Source organism: Oncorhynchus mykiss, chromosome 5 (genome assembly GCF_013265735.2).
Source record: "Oncorhynchus mykiss isolate Arlee chromosome 5, USDA_OmykA_1.1, whole genome shotgun sequence".
Classification (NCBI taxonomy): domain Eukaryota; kingdom Metazoa; phylum Chordata; class Actinopteri; order Salmoniformes; family Salmonidae; genus Oncorhynchus; species Oncorhynchus mykiss.
Genome location: NC_048569.1, coordinates 10,973,126 through 10,984,683, shown reverse-complemented (window position 1 = coordinate 10,984,683; position 11,558 = coordinate 10,973,126). Strand labels below are relative to the sequence as shown.

General features: G+C 41.6%; 1 protein-coding gene across 2 annotated transcripts; it reads right to left on the bottom strand.

The window, feature by feature from the left end:
- Positions 1-170: 170 nt before the first annotated feature.
- LOC110523186 (elongation of very long chain fatty acids protein 7) lies at positions 171-10,586 on the bottom strand. Of its 2 annotated transcripts, none has more exons than XM_021601661.2 (8): positions 10,436-10,586; positions 5,415-5,498; positions 4,872-5,062; positions 3,049-3,129; positions 2,624-2,680; positions 2,402-2,507; positions 2,143-2,279; positions 171-1,484 (listed from the first exon to the last, which is right to left on the bottom strand). In XM_021601661.2, exons 1-8 carry the CDS (start codon positions 10,563-10,565, stop codon positions 1,158-1,160), a joined length of 1,113 nt encoding a protein of 370 aa, XP_021457336.2. In that variant the 5' UTR covers positions 10,566-10,586; the 3' UTR covers positions 171-1,157. The 2 variants fall into 2 exon arrangements, with proteins under 2 accessions (XP_021457336.2, XP_036832665.1); XM_036976770.1 differs by having other exon boundaries at positions 10,485-10,507.
- Between the last annotated feature and the right edge of the window lie 972 nt (positions 10,587-11,558).

Sequence of the window (11,558 nt, the reverse complement as noted above, 5' to 3'; positions counted from 1 at the left end):
GATACGACGTCCAAATATGGACATACTGTAGCAATGCATTGCATTTGTTTAAAGAGTAGCAATTTAACAGACGAGTCAACTTGCCCGAGATAAGAGAACATTGTGTAGTCTAGTATAGTAAAGATAAAATAAAGATTAAATGAACTTTCATAAATGACTTGGCCAATATATGTAGGTAAAAATAATTTATTTCAACATAAAAGCAGATTGTTTTTTTGAACAATATTGTAGCGACCTCGTCAAGCGGTTTGGACCTCCTGGCGTGATGGTTAAGGTGTTGGCTTGACAGTCGCGGGACTCGGATTCTAGTCCCGGTCGGGGCCACCCACCCGAATTCGTTACAATATTGAGCAAATAGCTAAAAAATACACAGTATTTGCTATTGACTGCAGTAGTAAAATAATCGCTTTCATTCAGACAATATTGTTCTGTTCTCGTTCACCATGGGCACAAACAAAGGAAATGCCCATTTTTGGTCAGCTCCTTCAATAACACTAAAAGCCCAGACAGCCTTCACATAGTCTGCTGTACATTTGACCTTCAAACAGCAACATAAAAAAAGACACATGTATATACATTGTGAACATTAAATTAACACAAAATACATCAAGTATGATCCCTTGGCATACTATAAGCAATAAAGCATTTCAGGAAGTGCATTTCGCTTACTACAAACTGATTGTCATATGAAAAGACTAAAGCTCAAATCAGTGAAATGTATGCCACTGATTCCAGGGCTTCAGGTTCTACCAGAGCAGCTCTAAGACCATTTATATGCTCCGTTTGCACCAGACATTAAGCATCATCACCTTGTTTAAACCGATACTCAAAAGCCTGTTACCAGGCACATTATATTACAGCACAAAAACATTTACATTTGTAACTGAGAAAAATGGTATGTGCAGTGGTCCCTATAACCACATTTCTGAACAAAAGTCATGCACTAACTCACCCACCTATAGCCAAACAGAACATATGATTCTATTCAATAACAGTGATAACAAAGTTGTTAGCACAAACAAAGAAAGTTGGAACCAATTAAAACAGGGAATACGCTCTGAAATGGTGGAAGTGTAACAAAAAGGAGACTTGGATATAAAATACAGCCCTGGAAGTTGGTAATTGAGCTCGTCAACTAAAACCTGAGGCTGCAACATTTACTTTTCCTTCTTGTGAATGCCATTGCCATGGTGAAAGCAGTTTGCGACCTTGTTGGTTGTGCCATCGAAGATGCCGTTGGTTGCCTCCTTGGCGACCCCATTGGAATGGTGAACCCCATTGCCATTCTGGAGAGCCTTGCTTTTCTGCGCAACCTTGGGCAGCCTCTTTCCCTTTGTGTATGCGTGGTACCAGAAGTTGAGGAAGAGAACCAGGAAGATCAGTCCGTAGAGACCAACAATGTAGAGAAGAACCGGGAACTTGTAGGGGCAGTCCTTCATGAAGACGAACTGACCAATGTGGACAGTCACCATCACAAACTGAACCTAGAGAAATAGGAAACATGATTAAGATATTATATGGTGACTAAACCACTACAATGTAGATGTACAGGTCTTAAAAGGGGCAGCATTGAGGAAACCATTTTACTTAAAGTAAAAATGTGGATGCTTCATCCAGCTTTGTTTCTTAAATTGTTTATCCTCAGTGCTTGAACTCACCACAGCAAAGTACCAGCACCTCAAATGTTCTACTGCTTGAGCTCGCCACAGCAGAGTACCAGCACCTCAAATGTTCTACTGCTTGAGCTCACCACAGCAGAGTACCAGCACCTCAAATGTTCTACTGCTTGAGCTCACCACAGTAGAGTACCAGCACCTCAAAAGTTCTACTGCTTGAGCTCACCACAGCAGAGTACCAGCACCTCAAATGTTCTACTGCTTGAGCTCACCACAGCAAAGTACCAGCACCTCAAATGTTCTACTACTTGAGCTCGCCACAGCAGAGTACCAGCACCTCAAATGTTCTACTTCTTGAGCTCCTGTTCCTGCTCTAGAATATTAGCTCAGACAAACGGTACTACTGTGGAGCTCCTGCATTTTAATATAAAACAATACCGACACTCATTCTACTTCAGTCTAAGTCATGCACTTTTCCTCAATACAATTAATGAACACGGGGCACACTATACAAGTATTAGCATACCAACTGGATGGTGGTCATGTATTTCTTCCACCACAGGTACTTCTGATAGGCAGGCCCCATAGCACACACAGCATAGTAGGAGTACATGAGGACGTGGACACAGCAGTTCAACATGGCATGGAAGGTTCCCATACCACCTGGTTTAAAAAAAAATAATAATACATTGTATGATTTCAAAAATGGCAACAGATGACATTGCATAATGTTAGGTCATTACCAACTCAGATTCACAAGTTCCATTTCAAGTTTCTTACGCTACCTGCTGAAAACTTGACTCCAAACCACCAAGTGAAGGGCATGATAGAGTGATGAAAGACATGAAGGAATGTCACCTGGCTAGTCTTTTTGCGGAGGACGAAGAAGATCTGAGAAGAAAATAACAATTTCTTTCATCTGGTTGTGTAGTAATAACAAGTTTAATTCATAAAAATGTTCTACTTGACTACAGTTGTACAACTAAACAGGATAGAATAGTACTTACTGTGTCCAACATTTCAATAAACTTTGAGAAGTAGTAGAGCCAGCAGGTCCATGCCATCTGAGGGGGCAACAGTCAGACATTAGCCTCCGGGGGCAACAGTCAGACATTAGCCTCCGGGGGCAACAGTCAGACATTAGCCTCCGGGGGCAACAGTCAGACATTAGCCTCCGGGGGCAACAGTCAGACATTAGCCTCCGGGGGCAACAGTCAGACATTAGCCTCCGGGGGCAACAGTCAGACATTAGCCTCCGGGGGCAACAGTCAGACATTAGCCTCCGGGGGCAACAGTCAGACATTAGCCTCCGGGGGCAACAGTCAGACATTAGCCTCCGGGGGCAACAGTCAGACATTGCCATCGAATTCAGAGATACAGGAGTATTAATATTCAAAGAGTATTTCACCAGTGCAATGTGAAAGTAGCTTACCCGGACAGCCAGAGGATTGCTGGAGTAGTCAACAAGGTCACAACCGTAGGAGTAACCATTGGCCCAACCAGACATCAGATACTAACACAAACAAGTTAATGTTAGTCAAAATTGGGAAAAAAAACATGAGAAAAAAAAAAAACCCAGACATCCCACTTTACAAAATACATCATGTAAAAGTCACACCTGTGTTATTGCAAGTAACCACCAGCAGATGACAGCATAGTAGTAAAACTCAACCCATTACATTTCTCATGAGTGAAAACTTAAAGGCCCAGTGCAGTCAAAAATGTGCGTCTATGCAACTCGCCACACAGTAGGCAGGTTTCCATTGACCCAGGTTTATTCGCAAACAAATAATTGTAACCTTTTAACGGAAACGGCAGATATAGGAGACATTTTCTTAAGGGCGACAACACTTATCCATTCGACAGGGGTGGATTTTTCTTCTGTCTGACGAGCGCAGCGGCACTAAATCTGTGACATGAGAATTATTATCGAAAAGTCAAATAGTCAATTGATGCATTCTATCCATGCAGTCTTTCACAGGTTACCCGAAGAATTAGATAGGTGGGATGGCATACAGGCTGTCGACAATTTATTAATACAAAATGTGCCTAAATCGTCATGGAAACGCTTCAACCACTACATTTGTATTCAACACTTTATTTTATGTCCAGCAGTTTTTGAAAGACAAGATGTTTAAAATGGAAATGCACCCTAGCAGGCAATTGTCACCCACCCACTTGGGAGCCAGGCCCAGCCAATAGTCACGGGGTTTTCCCCACAAAGGGCTTTTTATTACAGATAGAAATATTCCTCATTTTCATCAGCTGTCCGGGTGGCTGTCTCAGATGATTCCACAGGTGAATAAGCCAGATGTGGAGGTCCTGGGCTGGCGTGATTGTAAGGCCGGTTGGAAGTACTGACAAATTCTCTAAAACGACTTGAGGCGGCTTATGGTAGAGAAATTAACATTAAATTCTCTGGCAACAGCTCTGGTATTTTTTTTTATTTCACCTTTATTTGGTAGACATTCCTAGTCAGCATGCCAATTGCTGTGGCATTGTGCTGTGACATTGTGCATTGTGTTGTGCGACAAAACTGCACATTTTAGAGCAGCCGTTTATTGCACAAAGTGCACCTGTGTAATGATAATACAATTTAATCAGCTTCTTGGTGGGTCACACCTGTCAGGTGGATGATTATCTTGGCAAAGGTGAAATGTTCACTAACAGGGAAGTAAACAAATTTGTGAACAAAATTTGAGAGAAATAAGCTTCTTATGCGTATTACATTATTTTATCTTTCAGGGCTCCCGGGTTGTGCAGTGGTTTAGGCCACTGCATTTCAGTGTAAGAGGTGTCACTACAGTCCCTGGTTCGAATCCAGGCGGTATCCGGCTGTGATTGGGAGTCCCATAGAGTGGCGCACACTTGGCCCAGCATCGTTCGGGTTTGGCCGTCATTGTAAATAAGAATTTGTTCTTAAACTGACTTGCCTAGGTAAATAAAAGGTTAAATAAATAAACATATTTAAAATAAAGCTCAGGGGACCATGTTTAGTATAGTTAATAGACCATTATGAAAGAGTGCCACACCGCTCTGCCAAAAACAGTTTTTAGTTTCAAGCCCTCTACTCAGAATTCTAGAGAAATTGCTCTTTGCTAAGCTGTTTGCTTTAAATAGAAATAAAAAAAATAAAATCACAGTAAAGTACTTAATTGTTACCCAGAAAATTATTTGATTTTGAGATAAAAACATCTGCATTGGACTTTAAAGTTTAAAGTTATGGTGGCCAGTCGATTTCTGAAGTGCACCCACCTCATAGATCATGTAGATGGAGAAGCCCACTATACTGAAATTGTAGACGACCATGGCATTTTTGAGGTCAAAGGGTTTGCGGTTCTCCATCAGCCGAGGGCCCAGCGTCGTGACAAAGTAGATGTAGGCGATTACGATGAGAGTCTGGGCTATCGGCGATGCCATTAGGGGCCAGTTCTCTGTCCTGGGATCTGAGTGGACAAAATAAAACATTATTCCTGAGTAACTTGACAAGCCCGGCATCCTGTTCAAATACTTACTTACAAGTAATCACTAATCTGACATAACAGGACAGGTGTAATGTAATGAGCCCTTGTGGACACCCATCCAATTGTGTTAGATCAGTCAATGCCTCAAGGGCAGGAAATAGTTAGAATGGATGGAGATTATTTTGTTAAACAACTTAATTTCCACAGTCTTGAGTATCCCTAATAAACACTATACAGAAATTAAGACTTTAACTGATAATTGAGTCAACTTTCTACATCAATAAATTATTTGAATAACTTTGTTTCGAAATTACAACAACTTGTGTAGACTTACCAGCCAGTTTAAGCCATTCATCATAGAGCAAGACTACTCTGGAGGGCAGCGAGTCGAAAGCCATTACTGTTCTTGTTGCACCGCCTATAAAAGAAATCAGATACTATTCAGAAGTGCAATCTCAAAATTCAGAGCCCCATATCAGTTCACATAATACAGGGGTGTCAAAGTCAAATGGACGGAGGGCCAAATAAAAAAATCAGCTACAAGACGAGGGCCGGACTGTTCGAATGTTCATTGAAAAATTTTTAAATGACGCATATAGTCTAGTGAACCTAATTGAACCTACTGAAAACCTAACAAATATATTACAATATGATCAGATAAATAAAGCAATATTTTCTTATGGCTCTGTCAGTAATCTTTAATTTTCAACAGACACAAAAGACAAATTTCCTTTATATAAATATCCCCATAACATGAACATTAAATGAAAGAAACCGGTATTCAAGGCACCATCAGTAGACTATATTTTCTATTTTAGCAAAAGTGGGCTAAATTTACTTCAAAGAAAAAACAATAATAGCAATTTTCTATCATCCACTCAACTGAAATATTTTTAAAATATAATTGGATTGAAATACAAAAAAATAAAGTGCAAAAATCTATTAATCAAAAACAACACTTTGTTTAAGGAGAAGTAACATGCAGTGAAAACAAATATTAAATTTTAACTTTTAAACTTGAACTGAGTAAAAACTCTAAATATGTGATTGCACAGTAATGTTCACTTGTTTGAGGTTGAGGGTGATACTTGGTGGTGTCCCATCTTTTCCACAAGTTCATCAATGTTCGGGGTAAGGCTCTGAGCTGAAGAAATCCTCAGAATTGAGTGGAGGTGTTCAGCAGTAAGTCGACTTCTGTGTGATGTTTTGTTCAGGTTCATCAAAGAAAACAGTTGTTCACACAGGTATGTGCTGCCAAACATAGACAACGTTTGAGCAGCCTGGATGCGCAGCTGGGGCATTGTGCCGGGGAGGAAACGGGCGAACTCCGCAGCACCCACTGCCGCATATTTTGCCCTCAGTGCATCATTGCATTGGAGGTCAATCAACTCCATTTGGAGGTTTGGTGGTGAGCTTTCCACGTCAACAGCAAATGGGTTACCGAGCAGTTCCAACCTGCTTTTTTGTGCTTCAAAGTCAGCAAATCGGCGTCGAAAGTCAGCGGCAAGCATACCTATTTTATCAGCCAACTGTGTGCTCGGGAACGCACTGGTAGAGAGCTTCTCTTTCATGGTCTGGCAGCTGGGAAAGTGGCTCAAATTTTCTTTCCGCATCTGCGTCTCCCACAGAGTCAGTTTGGTTTTAAATGCCTTCACTGTACTGTACATATCAGAGATGACACGATCCCGACCCTGCAGCTGCAAGTTTATTGCATTCAGATGACTCGTAATGTCACACAGAAAAGCCATTTCACACAGAAACATTTCGTCTCGGAGTTGTGTTGTGTCTTTCCCTTTGCTGTCCAAGAACAGACAAATCTCCTCACGAAGCTCGAAACATCTTTGAAGCACCTTTCCCTGGCTTAGCCATCGCACCTCTGTGTGATAAGGCAAATCACCATGCTCCGTTTCTAACTCCGTCAGAAATGCCTTGAACTGGCGGTGATTCAAACCTTTGGCTCTGATAAAGTTAACTGTGCGCGTGATGATGCTCATTACATGCTCCATTTTCAAGGCTTTACCGCACAACGCTTCCTGGTGTATGATACAATGATAAGCTGTCAGCTCACCTGTCGCGTTTTCCTCTTGCATCTTTTCCCGTATCTTCGCCACCAGTCCGCTCCTGTGTCCACACATCGCAGGTGCTCCGTCGGTTGTCAAACCCACGAGTTTTTCCCAAGGCAGCTCCATCTCATTTACACATCTTGACACCTCTTCATACAAATCATGCCCCGTAGTTGTGCCATGCATAGGACGTAAAGCCAAAAACTCCTCTGTCACGCTTAGGTTGGAGTCCACTCCGCGGATGAAAATTGACAACTGGGCAATGTCAGAAATGTCGGTGCTCTCATCCACAGCCAAGGAATATGCAATAAAATCTTTTCCCTTTTTCACAAGCTGCTCTTTTAGATTGATGGACAACTGGTCTACTCTCTCGGCAATGGTGTTTCTGCTCAGACTCACATTTAAAAAGAGTTGCCTTTTTTCTGGGCAAACTTCGTCACAAACTTTAATCATGCAGTTTTTGATGAAATCCCCCTCCGTAAATGGCCGGGCTGATTTAGCGATCTCTTCTGCCAAAATAAAACTGGCCTTGACAGCAGCCTGGCCTTGTGATTTGGCTTTTTTGAACAGAGCCTGTCGAGATTTGAGGCCTCGTTTTAATTCCTCTGCCTTTTGTAGCCTTTGTTCCATGTCCATATTCTTGTTTTTGTCCGCGTGTTTCGTTTCATAATGTCGTCTCAGATTATACTTTTTCAGTACCGCCACACTTTCTCCACACAGAAGACACACAGGTTTTCCAGCTACCTTCGTGAACATATACTCCGACTCCCACCTTGTTTGAAACCCCCGGTTCTCAGTATCCACCTTCCGTTTTGCCATTTTTGATGGGTATCTGAAAGTTAATTTTACTGTGATGCTGACGACTGCTGTGCCAATAAATATTGAAATGAAGCAGCCTACTGCTCGGTGCGTCACCTTTGCATTGTGGGAAATGTAGTATTGGTGCGTGTAAAAGATCTGCGGGCTGCCGGCTTGCTGCGGGCCGGTTCTAATAATAAATCAAGATCATCCCAGGGGCCGTAAAAAACCTTCTTGCGGGCCGGATGTGGCCCGCGGGCCTTGACTCTGACATATGTGACATAATAGGTTTTTACAGCAAAGTAACATGCACAATTGAAATACAATGCAAGCTTTGAAAATATAAATGCAAGCTTTGAAATACAATGCAAGCTACAATACAATGCAAGCTGGAATCTGCAGTAGGGAAAACTGTGCCACTGTCCGCCCCACAGCGGTTATTGCTTTGTTGACGAAGCGAGGTCTGGAGCGTCGCTCAACGACATAAATAAAAAAGGCAGTACGTATTGCTGTTCTATCGCGCGTCCAATGACGTCCGAGAGGAAAAAAAACTTCACATTCGAGCTTTAAAAATAAATGTTTAAAAATCAGTAAAAAGTTAGACTACCCTTAGCAACAGAAAAAAAGACTGCAGTAACTGAGTAGACTGGTAATTCGGGTGCATAATAGCATCAGTAGCGCCACTGCGTTCTCATTGTTGCCCCTCTGACCAGTGACAGATTTAGATCTGGGACACCAGGTGGGTGCAATTAATTATCAGGTAGAACAGAAAATTGTCAGGATCCGGACCTTGTAGAGTAAGCATTAAATACCACTGCCCTATGGTTTACCCAATTAGGCTATCAGTTGTATTGCGCTTTACAAGTGGAACAATAGAAACATGTGATCATAACAAAGATTGCAATAGCTACAAAGTTATCAGTGAAGTATATACTGTTAATCAGCATTGCCATTACAGACTCCAAATAACATTGAAGTTTACCTTTAAAATTACTCTACACATCTACCCAGACAACCAAAGAATTCAATCTATGCCTGGGCCCAAACTCAGAATGCCTGTGAAGTTTACACAAGGTTGGTCCATCATAATCCAGCCTGGTCTCAGAGCATTTCGTATTACTCTGTACGTAAACCCATAACGCTCCATTTAGTATGATATGTTATGTTTGGTATGCTTACATAGATGTTACTTAAGGCACAAAGAAAGGAGGATGGATGGTTGGGCATCAGTTGAGGCTGCTTAGGGAGGACGGCTCATAATGTCTGGAAGGGAGTCAATGGAATGTTGTCAAATACATGGTTTCCATGTAGTTGATATCACTCTAGACATTATTATGAGCCAACCTCCCCTTAGCAGCCTCCACTGGTGGGCATATACCACAAACGTCTAGCAAAAGATTGCGAGGTCAAATTGCATCAAACAACTTCAGCCTTTTATCAACTTTCTAACTACTTATGTTAACTAGCCCTTCCCCTAACCTTGTAACCTCACCTTAACCCCAAGCTTTGCTCACGCCCGCCGGCCACAGAGCTAGAATACTTAACATAATACGAAGGAAGGCACGAGGGGGTGTGGTATATGGGCAATATATAACAGCTAAGGGCTGTTCTTAAGCACAATGCAATGTGAAGTGCCTGGATACAGACATCAGCCGTGGTATATTAGCCAAACACTACAAATCCCAAGGTGCCGTATTGCTTTTATATCTTGGTTAACGTAATTAAAACTAAAAATAATTTGTCATACATGTGGTATATGGTCTGATATACCATGGCTTTTAGCCTATCAGCACTCAGACCACCCAATTTATAATTAGTAACAGATCATACAAAATGGATGGACATCCACAAATTATATACCATACGAATCTTAACATATCTTACTAAATGAGGTTGCTCAGATTTAAGTACAGAATAATACGAAATGCTCTGAGACCAGGTTGCGTAACCACCACAACGCAAGAATCTAGTCTGGGAATGTGTCTATTTGTTTAAAAGAGGGTTCTCCATTACAAGCAGGTTGTTTACTTTGAACACGAAATACCACGCCGTCGGGGGAAGATCTCAGAACCACACCGGCTCTCCATTATTAGGCTAATCAAAATATGTACGTTTGGGTTAATTACTTCAAATGTCAAAAAGTTAAGACTAAACCACAAAGTTTTTCTGGAGAAGTGGAAGAATTAAGGTTAAATTAGTCTAATATTTCACTAACCTAAACTTTAACGCGCAAGTAGCCTAGTGGTTAGAGTTTTGGGACAGTAATTGAAAGGTCGAATCCCCGAGTTGACAAGGTAAAAATCTGTCGTTCTGCCCCTTAACCCACTGTTCCTAGGCCGTCATTTTAAATAATGTTGTTAACTGACTTGCCAAGTTAACATAAATATTTAGGCCGACCTCATTGTACTGGAACTTTAAAAAATTAACTGAAAAGTGAATCGCCTAAAATGAGGTAAAACTCAACGATGAAGAGAAATGAGTGAGACCCAATAACCTGTTTGACGACGATGGCGTTTCCCTTTCCTCTTGTATCTGGTACACACCTGTCGCTGCCGGCCTGGCTCGAATGACTCGCCTGTCGGTGATGCACAGTACTTATCCACTGCAGATGTCTCCTCCCACATTTTGGCAGAGCCGTGCTCCGGACGAAACTTCTCCAACAATGCCCGAAACTATGCCACTTCGCTGATTGGTGCTTTCTGTTTGACGAAGTTCCAAGACAATCCCACAGTGAGCAATTGAGAATTAATTAAACATTATATGCAGTGTGTAAATACATCACATTTTATTTGTCACATGCAAAAAATACAAACAGGTGTAGACTTTACAGTGAAATGCTTACTTACGAGCCATTTCCCAACAATCGTACATAGTAACACAAACCTACGTAGCGGACTACTTCACTGACTTTATTGTCCTCGTGGGGAAATGTTGTTGCAGTGTCATGTACACGTTTAAAGTGGCGTTTAAATATAAGATAAATAAAAATGTAACCTTTATTTAACCAGGCAAGTCAGTTAAGAACAAATTCTTATTTTCAATGATGGCCTAGGAACAGTGGGTTAACTGCCTGTTCAGGGGCAGAACGACAGATTTGTACCTTGTCAGCTCGGGGGTTTGAACTTGCAACCTTCCAGTTACTAGTCCAACGCTCTAACCACTAGGCTACCCTGCTAAAAATAAGACTTGCCTGCTGGCCTTACTGAGTCAATAGGATCAAATTGTCTAATTCTGTTTTTCCTACCTGAGGGGTACCCTATACCTGTGCCCAGAGGGGAGTAGTTCAAAGTCCGGGTACAGGGGGTGGCTTGATCTAAAATGGTCTGGGTACAGGGGGTGGCTTGGTCTAAAATGATTTTGTGAGCCTTGCAGAGGGACCTGACCTTAAAGATCTCATCCAGGCCTGTCTGTTTGACTCCAAGTACCTTGCTTGCTGTGGTGATAATCCTTCTCAGTATATTTATCTGGCTGACAGTGGCATTGCCAAACCAACAAACACAAAAAGTTCAAATATTCTCAATGAAAGATTTGTAAAACAGGTAACATTAAAATATCTAATATTTTTGAGAAAGTACAGTCTCTGTTGACACTTTTTGTAGATCAGGGCTGTACATTAA

What these genes read in the sequence shown, in the direction of transcription:
- LOC110523186 (XM_021601661.2), bottom strand. Translation starts at nt 10,565, where the DNA reads ATGTGGGAGGAGACATCTGCAGTGGATAAGTACTGTGCATCACCGACA. An exon ending in GCAATCCTCTGGCTGTCCGG is followed by an intron (nt 2,681 to 3,048) that starts GTAAGCTACTTT and finishes TTGCCCCCTCAG; the next exon opens with ATGGCATGGACCTGCTGGCT. An exon ending in ACATGACCACCATCCAGTTG is followed by an intron (nt 1,485 to 2,142) that starts GTATGCTAATAC and finishes CTATTTCTCTAG; the next exon opens with GTTCAGTTTGTGATGGTGAC.